Source organism: Gymnoscopelus braueri (assembly GCF_963280865.1).
Source record: "Gymnoscopelus braueri genome assembly, chromosome: 12".
In the NCBI taxonomy this organism is placed as follows: Eukaryota; Metazoa; Chordata; class Actinopteri; order Myctophiformes; family Myctophidae; genus Gymnoscopelus; species Gymnoscopelus braueri.
The window spans coordinates 29,752,293-29,776,851 of NC_137614.1; the positions used below are offsets into that span (position 1 = coordinate 29,752,293).

Consider the following 24,559-nt stretch of genomic DNA (forward strand, 5'->3'; position numbering starts at 1 on the left):
TTAAATGGCCAATACTAGTTGAACAGGACAAGAGTGGGTTATGCTTCTGAAGGTGATTTTAGGTCATTCAAATTTCCTAACCTTCTTTGCTGACCTTTGAGCATTTTTCAGTCTGGATCAAAATTATTATCAAACCTAGTCATGTGTCTCTAATTCACACAGCACGATGCCTGAGTAAGTATAAGATGTTCATTCCATCCAGGTCTTGAACTCGGACTTTGACACCAATGGTGTGTCATGAAGCTACCCAGAGAAAAGGGAAAATCAGAGGTGACTTTGAACTAAGACTTATGCAACCAACATGGTTGCACTAAGATGCATTAAGCAATTTCCAACTACTAGATGGTGACAGAAACCGCAACACATTTATAAAATGCACCAAAGTACAACTACTGCGCTATGGAAAAGGACAGACAGTACACAAAGGATAATAAAGGGTATAATAAGCTAAATTAACCTGACTTCACAATTCCTGCCAGCTTGAAGCATGTGAACTCACTTGGGCAGTTGGACCCACAGTTTTGTGAAAAGTGATAGCACATAACAGATTTTCTATGAATTTTAAGTTATAAACTCTAGTCAGACTGTTTGAATCAACAAGTTCATTTCCCCTCCGCTCCACAAGGAGACATTAAGATGGTTCAGAGTACCTAGTATGCTAGTACTGCCCACATTTCCTCCCACTATGAATACAAAGCAGGTGAGGCAGAGCAGCAAAATGCATCCCAGGCCATGACACCATACTTGAAGCAGCAATTGGCTTGTAGACAAATAAACTTCCAATTCAATCCTCCATCTGCCCCACAGTTCGACGAGAGATCAAATCAATAAAAATAGCCCTCCGGGTTGTACTAGGAAACCAACCAACAACAGAAACAGTCCCTACTCACAGTCCTGATTGAAGTAGAAGGCATTCTGAATTCAAAACCTTGCATATATTTCCTCTGACCTTGCTGACCCTGACCACACCAAACCTGTTGTCGATGGGGCGGCCTGACGATATCTTCCCCAGGCAATCTACTGTTCAAGCCAACTCCTTGGCAAGAGAAGGCACAGTCAGATCTTGGCTGATCAGTTTTGGTCAGCCTTTATTAGATTCTACCTTCCAAATCTGACTAATTCAGGTCAGGTTGTGATGAGAGTTGATCCTCAACTTCCTTGAGCATCATGGCCTAACTGAAACGTAACCTGGAAAGGTTCGTTTATTCGAAAGGTCATTATTCAAGGGCGAGAATAAATATGCCCTGTTTCCAGATTAATTCCTCTCCCTGAAGAAAAAAACACAAATCCAGATGCGGAAAAGTTAGAAAGTTAATTTCCCCTCCGCTCCACAACGAGACACTAAGATGGTTCAATGTAGCTGTGATAATACTGCCCACTCATTTCCTCCCACTATAAATACAGGCCTGGATGTTTGCCGACTGTGTGTCTTTTGAATTTCTTTCTATAACTAGAGCGCCGGTTGCAGTTTTCCTTTTACTGGTGTGAATTATGTTGAATTTGAATGGATGTTTTGATCTATTTTGTTTAATATTATTATGTAAATATTTGGCAATGTATTATTTTAATTGCACTATTATGATTTACAGGCTAGATTTTTGTTCATGATATTTTAATTGGGCAAGATTATTTTTGGGGTCTTTGTTTAGAACTATGGCACTTATCATGTCACCAATCAATGTCACCAACCTTCATTATCTGGAAAATAAAACTGGATAATTGATTGCAACCCTTGTTTCCTGGTGGTTTGTAGCTCCAGTTAGAACCACACAGACTGTTATGCCAGTTGAGCAAGTTTGGCATAGGACTGCACCTACAGTATGTGCAAATTGTTGATGATTTTCATACATGGGAAGGGAGATTTCCTTGTAGGAATATCTTTGAATTGTGTGTTTCTAATTACCACAGCACAATGGCTGAGTAGCATGGACAGGTTGTGGACCAGGCCAATGGGGCCTGTGCCAATGGGGCGTTATATTGTTATACAACTTTTTTTCTGACAAGTCCCGGAAAGGACACGCTGTGATTGGCTAGTAGTCACTTTGATTGGCAGGTGTGCCTACAGAGACTTGGAACTATGCCTAAATTGGCGAAATTGTGCAATCAGCCAATCGCAAGCAGAGCTTGGCAAATTCTAGTTACCATTAAATGATACGCACCTAGGGGCCCTTGACTAACGGGACCATGGGGGAACTAGGCCACGAAGCCCAACGGAATTTATTTAAATGTAAATATATACATTATATTTACTTTGAATATATTCACCTAATTCCTGGCCACACCCACCGTGGGCATGACCAGGTATAGGGAAGTAGGGGGGCTGGGGGTTTCCTATTAACCAGTGTTACACCTGCAGCCTACTTGGGCGACTTGGGCGGAAGTGACCAGATATTGAATGAAGCAGCAGAAAAGGGCAATGGAGCCGCCCTGGAGCAGGGCCAAGAAGCTGGCGGGCTTGGCAGAACCTAGTCACCATTAAATTATACGCGGCCAGCAATAAGGTGAATGCAAGTCCCCTCCTATATAGACATCTGACTAACAGGGCTAAAGTCTGAATAACAGAGGTCAGGTGACAAGTATTTTTAAGATTTATTTTTTATTATTTGCAAATAAATATCAGGTAAATACTGTAGGTATTACCTGATATTTATTTGCATATAATATATACTGTAAATCCTGTACGAACAAATGTCTACAGGTGCTTTCTTGACCCACACATACTACCTTACATCTCGGATAGTATGCTTGCGAGCCCACCCTACTGCCCGTTCTGGGTAGTGTGGTGTAGGGGCACCTAAAAGATGTTTGGCCCAGGGCCTCCTTGAGTCTTAAATCCGTCCCTGCTGAGTAGCTATTTACATGTCCATTCTGCATTACTCAAACTCATGACCTCATAACCTCAGAAAACCCAGAGATGGCTTCACACGCTATGACTTAGTCTTCGGCAATCACCAGGTTGCGTGTAAAGGCAAATTTCAAACTAGTTACAAAAATGCATTCATCAAGATGAGAGTTCTGCGAATTTGTGCTCCAGATAACATGACGAATTGGCGATGATAAAGATCAATTGCTCCATAACAAGAAAAAGTGATGTTTCAATTTACAATTCAGAAGTAGGCTTGTTTGTACATCATACTAGTTACCGATCAGTATGGCTACATGCATTTAGTGAGAAGAAGTAGGCCTATAACCAAGCAAATCAAAGTGTAATGTGTAAGGGAAACTTCTGCAGAGTTGTAAAAAACAGTTTTTCTATTGATCATTTATCTGTTGGTTACTCTGGGAACAGGTGCAATGGGTACCACTGACAAGTACAACAAAGTACAACAAGTGCAGTCTACATTATGTCTAATCCAGTGGGAACAACAAGGGTCTGTTAACTGTGCTGATGTGCAATATAAACATTAGATGATGTAATGCTGATGCTGATAAGAATTATTAGACTAATGTTAATTGTAATTAATATTTTGATGTTGTCATGATGCTGATAGGACACATTCGTCACCTGCTTCTCACCCACACTATACAGACACAAAATACCCACAATGGATACATTAGCTTTAGTTTGTCATTGTTTATCGTTAATTTTAGCTTGCTTCAAATGTTTCTCTTTGTTTATCAATTAATCAATTAACCAATTAACCAATCAATCAATCAATCAATCAATCAATCAATCAATCAATCAACCACAAGGCCAATTGGTGTAGTTCACTGTGCATGGTTTTAGGTCAGGGTGACCATAAAAACCCAATGACAACTTTCATCTGGTTGATTGCTCTGCAGTCTGCAAGGTCTACTTTGCCTTCTTATAATCTGTCTGTATTCTAATAAATATAGACGCAATGGCTTATTAAATCAATACACCCAAAAGTCACGGAAAAGGATTAGGCCTAGTTATTTTTTCTATGTGGGTTAAAAGAAATCCATTGTTTGCGGTAGTGTTAATTCTTCTGTTAGTTCTTCAAATAGGCTAGAAGATTGGTTACATTTGTGTGTATGGTTGCATCTGCGTGTGTGCAATCAATTACAGCATACAGTTGAGTAAAAGTACACAATTGGCATCATCATATACTTAGAGTACCAAAAGTAAAAGTACTTGTTATGCAGTATGTCCCATTTCACAGTTCGTCATGTATAAAACTTTATAAAAAATATCTTGAAAACAGCAGACCTACAAGCTCACAATGTGTTGCTTTGCATGCCTTGTGAGCTTGTAGATCTGCTGACTGCTGTTTTCAAATAGCCAAAGTATAGGGTTGAAGTGGTTAAAGGACGACTTCACCGCTTTTCAACCTATCTTCATATAATAGGTCCTCACTAATACTCATGATAAAATGGTAAAAAAAAAATCTACTTGGTCTGTGTCTCAGAGGAGGGCTGTGGACAGTTCAGAGTCCCGTCTACCAGTGACATCATCAATGGGGAATCCAAGCTAATAGAAACTGCAGGCTTTCTATTCCTGGAAAGTTGCAATGCAATAAAAGAAGCCATTGTTCTCGTGTTAATAAAAATCTAAATAAAAAATGTGAAATCTTGTTGGGAAAAAAAATCATGCCTAACGATGATGTCACTGGTAGACGGGTTTCTGGACTGTCCACAGCCCTCCTATGAGACACAGACCAAGTAGAAAGAAATTGTACCATTTTATCATGAGTATTAGTGAGGACCTATTATATGAAGATAGGTTGAAAAGTGGTGAAGTCGTCCTTTAATGTATGTTTTGTAATAATAATCAAAATCTACAAAGAAACTTTAACTAAAGTTTTAAAATAATTGTAGTGGAGTAAAAGTATGATATTTGTCTCTGAGATGTAGTGGAGTAGAAGTAAAAGTATAGAAATTGGAAAAACTCCAGTAAAGTCAAAATACCTCAAAACTGTACTTAAGCACAGTACTTGACTCGAGTAAACATATGGTTACTTACTTTACACCACTGGTATTTCGGAAAGCCTCAGCCCATCCATGACGGTTATTTCACACACACGCATAAATGCAGAGCGCGGGTTGGCTGGCTGACGTGAGGAAGGAAATACCTCGGAACCTGGCCATGGATGAGGAAAAAATCCCTGCTGACTTCTGGTCAGGGTCTGATGATCTATGATGAGTGTGAAGAACAGGACCATGGCGGACGAGTCTCCGCTGCGTCAAAGAGGATCTGTCCAAACTACAGTAAGTCTAAATAACTGGCAACCACGCGTATGTAACTTTGATGTAAACTTGCTGTGTGTAAACGAACGTCAGTGGTGGAAAAAGTACTCAGATGTTTTTACTTCAATACTGCCATGCAGAAACACTCGGTTACAACTTACAACTTGTACGAGTAACTTTCACTTGTAACTTACAAGTGTAAAGACTATGGTCTCAATGTGATTTTACTGGTTAAATAAAGGTTAAATAAATAAAATAAAACAAGTGAAAGTCCGGTATTCAAAATGTAGGCTACAGTAAAAGTACAAAAGCATTGGCATCAAAATATACTTAAAAAGTACCAAAAGTAGAAATTACTCATTATGCAGAATGTCCCGTTTCACAAGTTCAAATCTATAGAATGTATACAAATCTTTTGGAAATAGCAGATCTACAAGCTCAATGCCTGCATGGATCGGCTATTTTCAAATGGCCGAAATGTAAATAGGGCTGAAGAAGTTACTGTATATTTTGTAATAATAATCCAAATATAGAAACTAACTAAAGTTTTCAAATAATTGTAGTGGAGTAAAAGTACAATATTTGCCTGTGAGATGTGGAGTAGAAGTAAAAGTGCTGAAAATTGGAAGTACGTCCAGTAAAGTAAAAATACCTAAAAATGTATTGTACTAGAGTAAATGTACTTAGTTACTTTCCACCGCGCTGTTCATACGAGACCCTAAGCATTGTAGCCTAGGAGGGTCATTACTTTCAAATGCATTAAAAATGACTGCCCCGTTGACACTGAATGCAATCTGTTTTGAATAGCTTAATTTTACTGTAAATAGTTTACGAGTCCATGAAGTTATTGATCAATAACTTGACAGAGTTTGTTCGGCTAAAGTAAACGTGGTTGTTGTATTGCTGTAAATAAAGTCATCAGGCTATCAATCAAGAATATTTTCTGTCATTACAGAAAGGCACAGCAGGCATCCCTCTGTACAGGAAGATCAGCTATGCAGTGGGTGGCATGCCCTACCAAATGACTCAGACTGCCAAGGGATTCTTTTTGCAAATCTTTCTGTTGGATGTGGTACAGGTCAGTGTTCTGGTTCAGCTAATTCGATGTCATGCTTGTTGTGCAATATCAGTGGTTCTCAACCTGTGGGTCGAGACCCCCAGGGGGGTCCCCACATGATTTTGGGAGGGTCCCCAGATGACAGTGAAGTGACAAGGCATTTTAAGACCTTTTTAATACCCTAAAAATAAAAAATAAAGAAAAGAGAAAGACCATTACTGCATCAAAAGTAATCAACAAACTATACTATAAAATTGGCCAAATTGTCAAATAATATAAGAAAGAGGCAAAACATCGATCTACACGCTCACAACACCTTGCAACGCGAGGCGTTGTGAGCTTGTAGATCGGCTATTTTCACAATATTTATCTGTAGAACCGAGTCAAACTAAATTGAATGCCTTGACTCCTACATTCCAAGTGCTTATCAGGGTGGGGGGGACCCCAGTTCGAATATGATTTTTTTGGGGGTCCCCAGTTCAAATGTGATTATTTTGGGGGGGGGGGGGGTAACAGCCTGAAAAGGTTGAGAACCACTGCAATATATAATAAGCATAATAGGGACAGGGCACATAAACAGTTACACAGCTTAATCTCTTCTCTTGGATTTTACAATCTTCCTTTCTGTCTAGATGGGTCCATTCTATGCCTCTCTCATCTTGTTTGTGGGACGAGCTTGGGATGCCATCACAGACCCTATTGTTGGATACATGGTCAGTAAGAGTGGCAGGACGCGCATTGGCAAACTCATCCCTTGGTGAGTAAGTGGAACAGCAGGGGGACACTTGTTGTTTCTTCATCAGTGGTGGAAGAAGTAGGCTACATTTTGTACTTAAGTAAAAGCACCAATATCACAATGTAGAAATACTCTGTTGCAAATAAAAGTCTGGTATTCAAAATTGACTTGAGTAAAAGTACAAAAGTATTGGCATTAAAATATACTTATATACTGAAAGTAAAAGTACTCATTGTGCAGAATGTCCCATTTCACAAGTTCAGAAAATGCATAAACATGCTTTGAAAATAGCAGATCTACAAGCAACGTTGTGAGCTTGTAGATCGGCTATTTTCAAATAGCCAAAGTTTAAATAGGGCTGAAGTGGTTAATATGTTTTATAATAATAATCCAAATCTACAGAGATTTCTAATAATTGTAGTAGTAATAATTAGAGTAAAAAGTACAATATTTGACTCTGAGATGTAGTGGAGTAAAATTTTAAGTATAACAAATTCAGAACCGCGCATCCGGTAAAAGACAGTGTTTTGACGAGTGCTCACATTTACGTTGCAGTTACATTGTCCCATCACGGCCTTCACATGCTACTCACTAAAATGTTCTAGCAACTCCCTCCTCCAGGACAGTGTTCTCTATGCCATTCGCTCTCGTCTCCTACATCATGATGTGGTTCGTGCCACAGACCTCCATGTCTTCAGCCTTTAGTTTCACCTGGTTCCTCATCTGGACATGCCTCTTTGATATGTTCTTGAGTGTAAGTCATCAATATTCTGACTGTGGTGTTGTGTATCCAGAGATAATGCACTGGTTAAAGATGCATTATCTCTGGACTGCTTACACTGCTTTTGGGGAAAAAAAGGGAAAAAAATAATAAATATATACAGTGGTCCTACTCCTATTTGTATTATACGTAAATGTGCCTTTGTTGTAGGCTAATCATATTTACAGTATATATCTCCATATATGTGTAGAATTCAAGACTTTCTGTGATTTGGCTGTTGTACCTGTAATGCTTAGTTGCTTGGGGTTTATTACCAGAAGGCTGTGCTTCAAATGACTCTCTTATTCTGTTTAGTGCTACAATATTCCCTACTCATCCTTGAACATGTTCCTGGGAGGAGACCAGAAAGACAGAGACTCAGCCACAGGATACAGTAAGACTGAAGATTGAACTACACAGTACCATCATCATCGTCGTCATCAAGCACATCGATTGATATACAAATACATGCACACATGCACACACACACACACACACACACACACACACACACACACACACACACACACACACACACACACACACACACACACACACACACACACACACACACACACACACACACACACACACACACACACACACACACACACACACACACACACACACACAACGACGACGACAGTATATAACCTTTCGCTCTTTCCCTCACACACCTATCACAAATGTGAAAATGGTGGAATTTGGAATGGAATTTTGCACTCATGTACCTGCATGTGCCATGGAATATTACAAATACAACCTTGGATCCTGAACTGTATTCAGATAGTTTTAGATGTTTTGTATGTACTTTAACCCAGCTACAATTAGAAGACAGGAGTCCTGGGTAAAATAGAAAGACAGGTCCTTTTTATTGATAAAAAGAAAACTTGTTTCTTTCCTAACTCATTAAAATGCTGAGCAGAGCAATAACACTTCCACCAGCTACTGGCAACCGACTCCCCTGCTGGCTTCAGAGGCTGTCTGGGCTCCACTTTTGTTTGCTGCAAGCTTAGAGAAGGAAATATAAACATATGAAACATGTGAATCACACCTTCAAAATTGCATTCCTTGGCGTCACATTTTACACAGCAACTCCTAAACGCAAAAAAAACTGTATAAAATTAAATAAAGCCATGCCTAGCGTATTAAGCACAGCAATAAAAATGGCAGTTCAAGCACAGCTGTGTTAGCTGAAAATGGTATTTAACATGAAACCAAACAAACAAATTAACCAGTTAACTGCATTCCACCTATCGAAAGAATGTTCTCTTGTGTTAGGTAGGTTAGCTAATCTGCAACATGTACACAAAACAAAAAATAAAGTGGTCAATCCATGCACCAACCGCTTATTCAAAATAAATATCAACAACCCATACGGTAACACTTTCTATGAAACATCTTATATCTATTAATTCACAAAACCTGTGTCTGTCTGTCTGTCCAAGTGTCCATCCCAGACATAACTCAAGCGCCACCTGACCGAATGGCCTCAAACTTGGCGTGTGTCCCGGGGGTGTGCAGTACCAAGTGACAATTCGGTTGGACCAACGGTTTCCTACTATCGACAAACCACAAATGTCTGTATCTGACTGTCCGTAGGTCTGCGGAGGATGCTCAGAATCTCTGTGTGTTTCATTCATAAAGTAGTCAATCAATCAATCATAGTGTATCATAATTCTCAAAGTTGTAATACTTTATAATGCATTATAAAATAACCCCTTCCCGTCTGAAAAGCCCTTACATTTGGTTATTTATTATTATTCATTATAATGCATTATACAATTATTATAATTTATTTCAACTTCAAGAATCATAATACACTATGATTGATTGATTGACTACTTTATTAACATTTTTAGGCAGTAGGCAGGACTATGAGAATTACAATACACTATGATCCTGAAAAAATTATTACACCTCCCCTAGCTGCCCGCTCACCTCTCATCGAAAATGAATTACTCTGCGTGTCAGTTGCTCCCCATCTGAAAAGCCCTTTTAAATAGTGTGATAATGAGTAACTAAGTGGTCATTGGTCAGGAATGTCATTACTTAACCACTTAAAATGTGTAAATTGAAACTTTGTGTAATTATAGCAGAGACTGTGACACATGAGAGAAGGTTGAAAAATAATGAAGCCAATGCGCGTGTGCATGTGTATTCACGTGTGTGAAGCGTATTTTCGCTGAATGTTCACCTACAAGTCAAGAGAAGGGACGCTAAGGTTCATGTGGCCAATGACCAATTACTGTATATTATTTTGATATATTATGATATGTTATGGTATTTTAATACTTTTATGTATGTATTCAGCATGCATTTATGTGCCTGTGCTGTAAAAGGACAACTTGCCAGGGTCGATGTGTGTTTTTAGATGAGGGTTGGGTTAAATTGGGGTAATGAGACCTCATGCATTCATATCTTGGAAGTGTACTTTGAAACTTTGTTTCTTAAAAAGTAAAACCAAAAATACAGAGGAAATAACTGAGGAGACAAATAAACAATGGACAACAAAATAAAATGTTATAATTAGATAAACAAAGGAAAGACAAAACAAAATAAAAAATGTTGCTGCCTGTAAGTGAAAAATGTTTGAGCAGCTGTGATCTTTACATGTGTCATGTTGTGTCTCTCAACATCCAGGAATGGGGGTTGAGATGTTTGCAGTGTTGGCTGGGGCCATAATTCAAGGTCAGATAGTGGGAGTGTACCATGCTAAGAAAGCACAGGCCTGCAGTCTGCTAAACTACACTGATGCCTCCCTCCTAAACTTCTCCTCTCCTGCCCTCCAAAATGTAACTGCATCCCTCACTGACAGTCTTCAGCATATAGTAAGCAATTTTTTAAAAGTGGCATACCATGCATTATACTCTTCCTACCAGTAAAGTCCTTAGGGGCCATGTCCACCTAGGCTTTTTTTCCCCGGCGAAAACACCAAAGCGCTTACCTAAAACACGTCCAAATGCCCAAGTTGAAAATATTTTAGCTCTCAGCATGCAGTAAAAAACGCCACACGTGAATGAGCGAGTTCAAAATAAATTCCTGTTATAAACAATTCAAAACATACACTGCGCTCAGGGAAAAACGTCTTGGTTGACACGGCCCCTTGTGTTCATTTATCCATGAGAGTGTAAAAATTGACCTAAATGGACTCTTACAGCAGACCATGCGTTATGCTCTTCTTCCTTCAGCGTAAATTCATCATCAGTGTTAATATAACTCTTTGGAGTTACAAATGGATAAATTAACTACTGCATTCAAATGTATCGCAAATATGAAGCCAACTTTCAGAATGTCGGCGATAGAATAATCGCTTTTTGTTGCTGGTTGCTTTCCTTATCCTGTTCGCTATGTAAAGCTGTCATCATATACAGTAGCAGACTTTAATTGGACCAAATGGTTCCATTTGTACCCTCTTAGAGTTATAGGGGCCCTTGAAATTCGAACGTTTGAGAACCACTGTCTTCCCTCAAATAACTCTGCTAAATTCACCTACTGTTTCTCCCATAACCTTACTTCACCTAACCTAACCTCATCTTATCTTTTTGTCTTTGACCTAAGTATAACCTAATTATAACATTGGCGATCAAACTGTGTGTCTGTGTGTCAGAGGAAGGCCTATGCTGTTGCTGCTGTGGTCCAGACCAGCCTCTTCTTCATTTCCAGTCTTGTGCTCTTCTTGGGAGTCAAGGAGCAGCTGGGTGAGTCACATTTGTGGTTAAAATGCTTTATAAAACTCACATGAATGTGGTAATCTCCTAGAGCACGTCGTTCTAAAAACAATTTATGTCAACCCGCCTGGGACTCCCGTTCAAGATTTGTGTTATTTAAAAAATAATTAGCAGATACAAGCTCATAACGCATTGCATCGCGACACGCTATGTGCTTGTAGATCGGCTAGTAGAGTATATAGGGTTAAAGTGGTTGAACTGATTTTGATGCTATATTAAGAAGTCTTCCTTGGGACCCCCTGGAACACCCCTAAGGACCCCTTCGGGTCCCTGGACCCCACTTTGAGAATCACTTTCCTAGAGTTTACCATAAATGGAGTCTATACCTCAAGCTACCAATTTCTTACATAATGTACAACATATACTACTGTATACACATACCTTACAATTTGACTTTTAAAACCAAGCTTGAGATGTATGACAATGTATGATCATTTTCAAATAGTAGATCAATCCTACTGGACTACTTATAAGACCTTTCTCTATGAGTGGAGCCGTTAAGCGTCAATTGTTATTCCATGATTTTGCGAGGAACTGTTTTTATCCAACAGAGATTACTGGGTTATTCCATGAATTTCCGAGGAACTGTTTTTATCCAACAGAGATTACTGGGTGTGTCCTGTAAACTGTTGCCTATAACATTAACATTCCTCTGACATGATAAGTTTAATCATTTAACGAAAAGCATGTTTGAAAATAGCAGATCTACAAGCGTTGTGAGCTGCTTTTTTTCTCTTTGTTTTGTTGTTGTTAACGACAACCATATTGATTGCTAGAAGGAAATATGAGCACTGCTATTCTTCAGTATTAAACAGTCAGCAAAACACAGTAAAAATCTTAAGTGTAATTCGTCCATCGTAACTCTAACGCTGAGGATTTTACTGTGTAGGTTGTTTATGACCCCCCACTGTGTTCTGCTGGCCTCCGCTGCAGCTCCCCTCAGCACTCTGGGCAGGACAAAGATGCCCTTCCTGACTGGCATGAAAATGTTGGTGAGACACACACCTTATGTCAAGCTGGTGTTTGGCTTCCTCTTCTGCTCACTTGCGTTTCAGGTAGGGGTTTGTCGCTGGGGTTGTGTCTGTATATGCTGTATATAAGTGATCACTAAATATCTAAATAACTACTCAAATAGGTCAAATGAATCTTTGATAACTGTTGTAGACCGGATTGTTTCATCGTTGTTTCCATGGCCACCTTTACTTATTCCTAGAAATGGTTATTTTTTTACCTCAAAGATATCCTCATACTGTCCTCCACCCCCACTCCTCACCACATGTGTGATATCTCGTTTATAGATGGCGCAAGGGAACGCTGCACTTTTCTTCACCCACGCTGTAGGCATGGGGCCGTACTTCCAGCACCTGTTACTTGTTTTGATGGTGAGTAAGCCTACACTCAATGCGCAATGCCAAGAGAACAAAAGTAATGGCATTTAACACAGAAGACAGAACCATCGCTACTGCCTCGTAGTCCCCTCTTGAGTCTGACCTAGTGCCACTGCCACGGCCCGTGTCCCTCTTCCTACAAAATACATTCCCTTAGGGGAGGGGGAGCCAGTCCATGTAGGCATTTGTAGATAAAACAGGCAGATAAAACACAGCAGAGAGTCTATTGTTACTACCCATGCATTGTGTACAGGTGTTTGCCTGGTAGCATTTTGCATGTTATTTGTCCATGTGTAGTCCTCTTTTCCCACCCCGCACCCCGTATGCTATCAGGGAAAACTGCTACATTAATTACTATACTCTGAATACATTTGGGTCTTAATACAACAACATTGAAATGTTGGAACAGAAAGAAAATAAATTAAGTCAAACGCGATGCTACAAGATGCACACCTTAAAGAAGCTGAAATGTGTAAATTAAAACAGAAAAGTGAATTATTTTACACACCAACATCACAGTACTTCTGCATTGATTTATTTTGACGTTTCAGTCACAAGGACCTTCACCAAGACCACCCAACTATGAAGTGAAGTAACAGTGTTTAAATATAGTCCATACTTCCATAATGATCTACAGCTGTGTTGGAGTTGTGGCCACAATCACACACAAAAACATCTCCATATGATGGTGTGTGTCTCTAGTACAAAAACACATTTATTCACAGAAGTCATCATTCCCCACAAAGTAATGTTTTGGTCAAAACAAATATAATTTAATCAGGAGAGTAGGACCCAAACACAAGATGAGAAGCAGAGGCAGGCAAAGTCCAAGGACAAGCAAAGGTAGGACTGTTGATAGTTACAGAGCGCTAGGAACTATAGTAAAAATATCCCTATGCCTTTGTATGTTTTTAAACGTTTATACTCTTTGTAGCGGTGAATAGTGTGGGGGAGGGGGGGCTCATGTCATTGTTTTATTTCATGTTCCTTTTGTATGCAAATTGATTTTACTCTAGCATACATACATACATGGATGTTTATTTGCCTTTTTGCATCAATAAAATGTAATTTATATCAGCAAAATAAAAACAATTGTTTTGCAAAAATCTGTTTCATGGTGGAGCTATAACATGCCGATTTGAAAAACAATTGGGTGGAGATCCTTCCTTGGCCTACTGGGAGTGTGCGTGCAAAATTTCCTGCCGATCATTCCAGCGGTGCTTGTACAGTAGCATGTCGAGCAAAACGTGCCCCTCCAGCAAACTTTGAAAGCCAGTCGTAGTCAATCGGAATACAATCCTAAAAATGTGACAGATACAACTTGATCACTACAGAGACTACAGAGATAAGGTGTACGAGTTTGAGTGAGGTTTGGACAAAATCTGTAGGAGTAATTAAAAAAAATATATGTTTTGTAAAAATCGGCCTCCTGGTGGCGCTATAACAAGCCGATGTGAGAAATTTGGGGCAAAGGTTTTTACTTGGCCTCCAAGGAGTATGCGTGCACAGTTTCCATCGGCCAATCGGTCCAGGGTGGACCGGGTCCACCCTAGAGGGTGGGCGGGTGCGCAGGCGGGCGGGCGGGCAGGCAGATGGACGTCACAAACGAAGCATGCGGACCTGCGAGGCATACCGTTGCTCCGATCCGCACCAAACATTCCTTCCTACTTCCGGTTTGTCGGATTGCCTAGAAACTTCGCCCACACACTCTCTGAGGGGTGTGGAGTTCAATGGTGCAACCCGGAAGTGGATCTGTTCACATCCAGTTTTACCAGGAAGTGGTCGTATTCCGCTACCTCCCGAACAAGGTCGCACAGGTATGACAGTGGACCTGGCTGCTGCTAGTTTATCGCTGCTCGGCAGCAGTGTTATAGCAGTGTTTAACACTTCAAATGGCCATACTTCGGTGACCATTGCTCTTATCAGCGCAACATAGGACTAGGTTTGAAGGCAGCGTAGTGGCTTGAATATCTAGTAATATAAAAGATTCAAATGAATTATAAATATAGAATTATTCTTTTTGTTATTTCCAATGTTTTAGTTTCTTTCATATAACCTAACACCACCCTCAATACCAAAAGCAAAGAAAATAAGAGAACAACTCGGACAGCTAAAACAAAATACATTCTCAAATTAAGATGACCTATTACAGGGCCCAATTAAAATAAAAGTTGTCATACTTCATCTGGAGCTTAGCCGTGATTTTTGCCTTTGTTAACACTCTCAACAACCTCTCATGCCATTGACTAAAGTAGGACGGTAATGGCCGAAGCAGAATAGAGTAATCGTCTTGTTTTTTTGCTACCAACAGAAGAATTATGTTATACTGTATGCACACCACTTATTTGCCAACCTTTCTGGAACCGATCCAATAATATACACTCTTTTTGGGTCTAACAGTAAATCTATGTTTAGTATAGCCCAATAATTCTGTACGAATCCCCTTCCAATAAGTTCGAGATTTTGTACAATCCCATAAGATGTGGATATGATCTCCTATTTGCTTGCAGTATGTTTTATCCTTATCAAATTTGGATACCACCAAAGGTGTTCTGAAATATCACATTTTCAATTACATCATTTCCACAATGGGCTGTTTCTCCAATACCTCATCTTATAACATCCATTTCCAATTCCCATTTGCCTTTTATCTCCAAGGTGTTCCCTGATGCAAGGGCCTGCAAGCAGCTATATATTTATTTTGTGACATTATTTTTGTACCCCTCCCTCTCCTCTGTCATTCTAAGAGAGATTGAGTTACAGAATGGGACTCAGATTTGTAAACACTTAATTGTTTCTTGGAATTGTGTCATGGTATACACATTTTGGGAAAAAACGTTGAAATGGTGATCAAGGCTGTTTAACACACTGCTTTGGATTGTTATTGTCACATAGGGGTTTCAGTTATGTTTGAAAGCTCACGCTCAGACAGAGTTTCAAGTGATTTCATTGACGTGTCAAGATGGGTTCACTGTAAGATGTAAAGCAAGTTAGCGTATTTATTGTCTCTGTTTGCTCCTTCAGACAGCAGCCACATTGTCAATCCCTCTGTGGCAGCTTTTGCTGGGCAGGCTGGGCAAGAAGACCACACTCTTCATCGGCATGTCTGTGAGTTGATCAGAGGATGCATACTACATTCTGAAGAAATCAAGCCTGCTTGGATCACAGTTTGAAATAAGTTATAAGACTGTTATTGATCCCTGGAGGGAAATTCTGGTTTCACAGCAGCAACGGTAGGCTACAATGTTGAAGCACAGGGGAGGCACAGAGTAAAAGTCAAAAACAAGATAGCAAGATGGCACTAAATATCTGTAATGGGCCACTGAATCAGCAAATATACTGTATTATGTATAGTCTATCAATCGGCAGTGTCTGTCAATTGAGTATTGTGTGAATGTATTCTAAACTAATTATTAGTACTATGTTGGTATGTTAAAATGCTGGTAATAATCTCTACTTCTTGTCCGTGTTTCAGATCTATGTTCCAGTGCTGGCGGTGATAGTCAGTGTTCAGGGCAGTCTTCCTGTTTTCATCCCCTTGTCCATAATTGCTGGGTGCAGTCTAGCAGTGCTCTACTTGCTGCCCTGGTAAGTATGTTTGCCCGTACTCGTCTGTGTTAGGGCTCAGTCACACGCTACAGAAGGGTGGGTCTGATGAAGACCTAAGAGTCGATACGCGTTGGTCTGTTTGTTTGGCTTGGTCTTCTTTTCCATAACTGCTGTCTGCACCACTGGTTGATTTTAAATCAAGCAAGACGTCTTGGATTTTGTTTTCATAATCTGTTAAATCAAGCAAGACGTCTTGGATTTTGTTTTCATAATCTGTTAAGTTTCTCCTTATGTGCATGATGCAACCTGATTTCAAAATCGGTTAGGATTTTAAAACTCCTGCAGTGTGAGCTCAGCTTTATAGGCTGCAAGATTAGATGAGAAGAGAACTGCAGGGCTGATGACAAGAGTTGAAACAGGTGTGTAACTGGGTCTGAAGCAGGACTACCAAGAGAGTTGTGATGTGAAAATTGTGAAGTTGTGAAATGACTTGGTCAGATGTTGCCCCAACTCATCACTATCGTACGACTGGAGAGTGAGAATGTGTAGGCATGTAAGTGTGTTATACATCAGTGGTTCTCAAACTTTCTTATAAGGACCCCCAAATGAATATGTATTTGGCTGGTATTTTTTAGAAAATAGCAGATCTACAAGCTCACAACGTGTCACATTGCGATGTGTTATACAGTATGTGTGTAGGATTATAGTGGTTAAACTGAGCTTGATGCTATATTACTCATTTTGCTGGGGACCCCGGGGGTCCCCGGACCGCACTTTGAGAACCACTGTTCCACATAATATTCCTCTTTTCACTTTAATATCATACTTGTTCCTCTGTCTCCTGCTCATGATTATCTTGTTTCAGAGGAGTCAGACAGTCTGACACAGATGTCAGTGTTGTTGCAACACAACAATATCACACTTAGTGCCTGACTAATTTGGCCTTCACCAAAGCCCTGCATGCCAAGTGTCATTTCCAATATGTATTATGTCTCAGAACAAAGAAAGGCAATCATTTTTTCCTGTGCAAAAAACGACAACGTTTCGATGTAAGGTTACATCTTCATCAGGTCATCAATGACGTAAGAAGATGTAACCTTACATCATCCGTGTTGCTGCAGCGCCTTCTCTGTGCAGTTATACGTGTCTGCCCCTGAGACGCACCGGATCAGCCTGATTTCGGCTTGAGGCGCGGTGGAATATCCCTTTAATCATGTATTATTGTCTCTTTAGTGTTGTCAACTCACACCTCCTCTGGTTCTCTTAGCTAGCAGTACATCAGCAGTTATACAGTGCCACCTATTGGCCTGGAATATATTCAGAACCCAACATAGTGACACACTTATGCATTGGTAATAATCATTATGTACAGGGACTAAAATGGCAATAAGCAATGTAACAGCGTTATGGGTGTTAATAAATGTAGACACAAATTGAGTGAGTATAACAAAATAAAATAATTCCTTTAACAGGTCCGTTCATGAAAGTCCTTACGGTCTTGTTTCCAATGAGGGCCTGTGAGCAATTAGGGGTTAAGAGTCTTGCTCAGGGACAAATTTCATTTCATCGACACATTTGCTGGCCTGGCCTGGAATCGTACCTGGGGCAACCAGGGCCTCTGGCTCCCTAGGCGGGCTCACTAACCACTCAGCTATGGCCGCCCCTGACACAGCCATAAAACCTGACAAAACGTCCATATTTCCAGTAGCTTCATTTCGTGCCATGCAAACAGCATATGCTTGCAGGCTATCATCCATTTTCCGATAAAGACTGCAGTAGCAAAACCCAGACAGCTAAGCGTATTTGGGCTGTCCTACTTTCAGACGATTGGTTGAGTCATGGAGAAGAAAATGCAACCACTGCTTCACTATTCTGTTGTGTTGTGGTATCTGAACCACTGACTTAACTATGTTTTGGTAAATGTCCTACTGCACTTTTGTAGAAACGTGTCGTTGCCAACAACGCCATATTGCCAATAAAATGTTCCAAAGTTGTGTATGAATGGTGGAAGAATGGATTGAGGCGTCACTCCAGTCAGTCACGTTACTTGCATCCGATTTATTTCATACCAACAGAGTACAAACAGAGTTCTATGGAGCCTCAGCTCCCCTCGGCCTCGGAGTGACACACACACAGTTACATTTTAGTCCATCTATATAGCAGTAGGTACCAAAAAAGAGGAGGATCTTGGGTATGTTGAAGTGAGGAGACCCTTTGATCATCTGTTGATGTTAATGTCTCTATCTGGCTGCCTCCTGGGAGGGTGTGCCCCACCCAGCTGTTGAGGTGTGACCAGAAAGAGGCCACTCTCTGATCCAACGGTCTCCAAGTTAACAATAGAATTCTCATTACAATTTACACCCCTGAGCTCTAGGCTATCAGCCATCTCTTCTTTAGACAATTGGTCAAGATTAAGTGTACCTGATTACCTCAGAGATCAAGACAGCCAGCTTCATTGCTGTAAGCAAAATATGGTTTAGATCTGTAAATATACAACAGTGTCAAGGATGATTGATTGATTGATTGATTGATTTTTTTCAGGCTTTTATGCCGCTATTGATAGTACACAGTGGAGATAGACACAGGAAACAGGGAGAGAGAGACGGGGAGTGACACGCAGCAAAGGTCATCGGGATCGGGATTCGAACCGTCAGGCTGCATTAGAGCCTACGTGGTATGCACCTGGACCGCTAGGCCAGCGGGCGCCATATCGATTGATTGATTGATTGATTGATTGTTTGTCAACAGTACAGCAGTACAGTCAGCGAAGCTATGCTAAAAGGATAACACAAAAAGCCGTGGGGGGCTTGTTTCCATTGTGGTCCATCTACTGTACAAGCTCACAATGTGTGAGTTTGTAGACAGGACATTTTCACTACTTTTGAATGACACTGTCATATGTTAAAGTATACATTTCCTGCCGGACAGCGACGATATCCTGTAAGGCTTGGTGAATCATTGGATGTATTTGACTATCACACTGATTCCCACTCTGACCCTCTTTTCCATCCTTGTCTGTCAACCTGTCCTCCTTCCTGTCTTCAGCCCTTTTTATGTCTCTTATGCGAACTGCCTTATCCCATATTGTTGAAGCGCAAGGGGGCGGGGGGCGGGTGGGGAGAGAGTCAGCGCACTGAAGTCAAGGCACAGACTACTGTGTTGTTGACGGACAACGGATGCACGTTTATGAGAAAGAACAAAAATAAAACCTGGCAAAACAGTTGCGTGCATTAGCGCAAGATGAGGATAAATGAAACATTCAGTCTAAATGTCCAGTTTGCTAATTCTCGCCATTATTAAGTCATTATTCAGTCCGACGTCACTGTAGCCTATAGTAGCCTTTTCATAAATGATATTTGTACTTAGGCTGTCCTGAAAGTTTATAATATTTAGAGAAATTTAAAGTTTCAAATACAAAAGTAGTAGTAGAATTAGCAAACTGGACATTTAGACTGAATGTTTCCTTTATCCTCATCTTGCACTAATGCACGCAACTGTTTTGCCAGGTTTTATTTTTGTTGTTTCCCATAAGCGTGCATCAGTTGTCCGTCAACAACACAGTAGTCTGTGCCTTGACTTCAGTGCGCTGACTCTCTCCTCAGCCGCCCCCCCCCCCTCCGCCCCCTTGCGCTTCAACAATTTGGGATAAGGCAGTTCGCGTCTCTTACACTTCTACCCCTCTCTGTCTTAAATCTTAAACGACACTTAAAAACCTGGCCTTTCTACTAGCAGCATTTCTCAACATTTTATTACATTTTATTTTCCATCTATCTTTCTTAGTGATTGATGTACTTTAATGTTTAACCATTTTCTTTTTAGGGGTTTCTTGTTTTCTTTTTTATGCAATGCACAATTTGTATTTATATATCACTTTAGTGTAAAGCACTTTAAGCTGCATGTTTTGCAAGAAAGGTGTACAAATGAATGTATTATTATTATACCTGTCTTGCTACAGGTCTATGCTTCCAGATGTGGTAGATGATTTCAAGGTGAAGCACCCAGATGATAAAGACCTGGAACCGATGTTCTTCTCCTGTTTTGTTTTCTTCAATAAGTTTGGAGGAGGCATGGCCATAGGGATATCCACTCTGGTGCTACAGTGAGTTACCTGGAGACACATGCACGCACACACACACACACACACACACACACACACACACACACACACACACACACACACACACACACACACACACACACACACACACACACACACACACACACACACACACACACACACACACAGCTGATGCTTGCCTGATCCGATTTACAATTTCTGGGTCGATGCTGCAGTTCTCAGAAAGGAGACTCCCCAGTGCACCAACACGAACACGAGCACACACGCACACGCACACGCACACACACACACACACACACACACACACACACACACACACACACACAGACAGACAGACAGACAGACAGACAGACAGACAGACAGACAGACAGACAGACAGACAGACAGACAGACAGACAGACAGACAGACAGACAGACAGACACCCACCCACCCACCCACCCACACACACACAAACACACAGTTTTAGGTTGATCGGTCGGACGGTGTCTGAGTTATGCCTGGGGCAGACAGACACACACACACACAGGGTTCATGAATTAATAGATTTTATTCCTAAACTGATAACCAGCAGAGGGCACTATGACACTCAACAATTTGAGTATGAATTGGCACAGCTGTATGATTCGCTGTTTTATCTGCTGTCTAACCACTTTCACCCTCACGTCCCTATTTTGGGCTTAAGCAAATCTCTTCATAGATTTTCAAAAATTCGGTAGTGAATTATTTGTCTGTCTGTCTGTCTGTCTGTCTGTCTGTCTGTCTGTCTGTCTGTCTGTCTGTCTGTCTGTCCTGGCATGGTTTGGTCCATTGTCCCATTAGAGGGTAGGGTAATGTAAATCAATACAAAGTTATTCTGAGTGATCACCTTTATCCTTTTTTCACTAACATTTTATTAGTATAAAAGACAATATACAAGACAAAAGACATACAAATATGCATGTCATCATGGGTCAAGCATTGTGACAAAAGCAAACGACAGTGTTCCCCTGGAAAGCCATAATATCCCAAGACCTCTTATCACCCATAGATATAATCAATCAATTTTTACTGTTTTCTCTCAAAAAATAATAATTTCAACCTCAGATTAGCGGTAATCCTTCACATGTAAAAATTCTCAAAGACCGACTCAACTTTATCCTGAAAAACTTTTATCTTGATGGGAGTGGTCTAGTTATCTGTGATCGTATGTTATGGCCTCTACCTTCATCATCAAACCACTCATTTGAGAATTATCATCTTCTAAGGCCTAATTCTTGTAAACAAAAAAAGACAATACCTAACAAACTAAAGTGTACCAAAAAATATATTCCAACCAGGTAGATGTACGATTTAACTTCTTTCTGTCAAACTCACTGTTTGGGTCCACTGTTTCTTCAGTTTTGTTGGCTATACGCCTGGGGCATGCAGTCACCCACCAGCAGTGACCACTGCTCTTCGCATCCTGTTTGCCCCCGTGCCCATCGTTCTGCTTCTCATTGGGATGCTGGTCTTCTGTCTGTACCCCATCAATGAGAAGAGACGACAGCAAATACAGAGAGATCTGCTCAAGGCAGTAGCAGCGTGAGTAACCATTCTCTAACACTGCTGTTTCTCTCTATCCTGGTAATCATACCATGGTCTAAATATCTCTCTCCAATCCAGAAATATTAAGAAAATACAAAGCAGCTACATGGCAGATAGTAGATAACACACTTTCTCAACACAGTACACAGTATTTTTTAAATATCATATATTTAATTTTCGTTTTATACAGTATGTACTGTATATATACTGAAAAAAGTATATATATATATATATATGTATACACACGCACGCACGCACACACACACACACACACACACGCACACGCACTCGCACACGCACACGCACACACACACACACACACACACACACACACACACACACACACACACACACACACATGCTGTATATGTGTATACTATAAATAAAGCACTTGTGTGTTTCACCAGGGAAGAAGACAGAAGGGTTGCCATGGACTTAGAGGAGAATTCACACCTGTAGTCTCTAACTGGTACAGGATCGGACTGTTCTCTATCAGTCGATGCCAAGAGGCTTTTTGTTCTAAGCAATTTGAAAACCCATTCAAAAACATCAGTTCGTATCATCCACAATCCAATCACAGGTTGCTGGTTTGAATGTTAACCCCAATTAATCATATCAGTGGAGTGGCACAGCATGAATGAACACGGGAATGACCATAGCGGCATATATTGGTCCAGGTGTGTTACCTGTTTAATAGGCTACTAGGCTACTACTATTTTTCAACCACTATTAATGAGACGAGACAGAATTTGTTTGGGAACAGACACCATGAGACAAAAGACACAAATGTTTTCATCATGTGGAATGGGAATGGGACTTCTCCAAACAAGAAATAGGAAGATGGAACTGAAATCACAGTTGTATATGTGTACCGCACATGAAACTGGATAAAGTGCTGTCATCAGTATTTTAAGTATGCATTTGTCTCATCAGCAACAAAGCACAGTGATGGTGAAAGGGAACATGCACTTTCGGACAAACCTTAAACCATTTGACTGCATTTTTCCAGCCCACAGTGAAGGAAATTAAATCTCAACCATTTGTACCGACACTGTACATGTAACTGGATCAAGTGTATTTTAAAAGTCAAATAAATCATTTCTGCATTATTGTTTCATGTGCATATCACTTAAAATCTCCATTCTCCATATTCATATTAAACTATTAACTTATTCTGTGTTTGCATTATTTGAATCAATTTAGCAGCCTATGATTAAAACTACTTTCTGGTGTATGTAGTTATCACCAGTCATGCAAAATGGATAAGTAGATGTCATGCCTCAAAATCTTGCCCACGTCCCTGTTCTAGAGTAGCCTATTACAGAATGTCCAGGGGCAGAATTTGCCTTGTGTGTGTGGGCCAGCAAACAGAAAGAACAGCAAAAGCAGAGGCGATTCTTGAGACAGCTGGGACCCTGCACAGAATTTCACAATTCTGACCATCTTGAATGAGCCTTCAGGGACCCATTATATGCTCTGGGCCCCGGGTAGTTGCCTACTTTGCCTGTTCATAAAATGTACAACTGTACAGTATGAGGGGTGCTTTTGATTCAGCTTCTGAAATTCAGGGTCAGACTCTGGAACCGTGGGTTTCAGTTGGCCCAAGGGCCAACTGCCTATGTAAATTACGCCACTGCTGAAAAGCATCCCAGCCCAAACAGTAACGTAACTAATAATTGGGCCGCGCGACCCGGAAATGACCGTAATAATTACATTGTTTTTTTGGGTGGCCCACCTGCCGTTTGCCCTGTCTTGGCGGCCTGGAATGGTGCGGCCGTTCTGGAATTGTCCCAAACGCACACGCACACACACAAACATAACCTCTTGGAGATAACAAACTTGAAAGGGGCCTCTACAGGAGGCTTGCTTTTGTTCTTGACCTGTACTCTTACCTGTACCTCTCCTGTGTTTCACTCTTACTGCTGTTGCTGCTGTGAGTCACCTGAATTTCCTTCTGGGGATCTACAAAGGTTTATCTTATCTTCAACTTGCAGGCACTTGAAACTTGCTTGAGATAGTTAATCCAACCCACTAAATATCATTGTGTGGTTATTTCTGTCAAAGTCATGTTGTTGTTGGATTTTTATCCATTAAAAAATATATTTTTAGTTGAACAAAATATTGGCTTGTGAATGAAATTCAAACATCCTTGACCGTGCAATTTGGCCAACCTTGACTAAATAATTTGGGTACTTTTGGTAATGTTTAATAACTGGAGAAAATTTAAACAATCTAAAAATAAAGCCATTGATGGGTAAATGGTCTATGTTTATGGACGATGTATCGAAGCTGTTGACACTGTCACTGTATGGTCCTTTAACAAAAAATCTGAAATATGAAGCAAAGATCACAGGTAGCCTAAGGCAGTAAGGAAAGAATTACGCATTTTCTGACCCTAAAAATAATAATCAGCTTGGGAATAGCACCCACTTGTGACCATTATGGAATAAATAGCAATCCTTTAAAAGGTTTTGATCATCAACAGCAGTTGTTAGTTAGGCCTCTTGAGAAGCAAGATCTTGTCAGACAACTTGTCCATGTATGGAGA

General features: G+C 40.4%; 1 protein-coding gene across 3 annotated transcripts; it reads left to right on the forward strand.

The window, feature by feature from the left end:
* Window positions 1–5,091: 5,091 nt before the first annotated feature.
* On the forward strand, window positions 5,092–23,136 carry LOC308096927 (sodium-dependent lysophosphatidylcholine symporter 1-like; the record flags this gene model as incomplete). Of its 3 annotated transcripts, none has more annotated exons than XM_080444451.1 (14): window positions 5,092–5,169; window positions 6,104–6,226; window positions 6,838–6,962; window positions 7,568–7,695; window positions 8,017–8,095; window positions 10,345–10,532; window positions 11,312–11,402; window positions 12,366–12,487; window positions 12,731–12,814; window positions 15,845–15,928; window positions 16,296–16,408; window positions 20,325–20,468; window positions 21,826–22,008; window positions 22,424–23,136. In XM_080444451.1, the coding sequence occupies 13 exons, from the start codon at window positions 6,216–6,218 to the stop codon at window positions 22,602–22,604; spliced, it is 1,533 nt and encodes a 510-aa protein (XP_080300577.1). In that variant the 3' UTR covers window positions 22,605–23,136. The 3 variants fall into 3 exon arrangements, with proteins under 3 accessions (XP_080300577.1, XP_080300575.1, XP_080300576.1); XM_080444449.1 differs by having other exon boundaries at window positions 5,098–5,169; window positions 7,563–7,695; XM_080444450.1 differs by having other exon boundaries at window positions 5,098–5,169; window positions 7,563–7,695; window positions 22,419–22,607.
* Window positions 23,137–24,559: the final 1,423 nt, after the last annotated feature.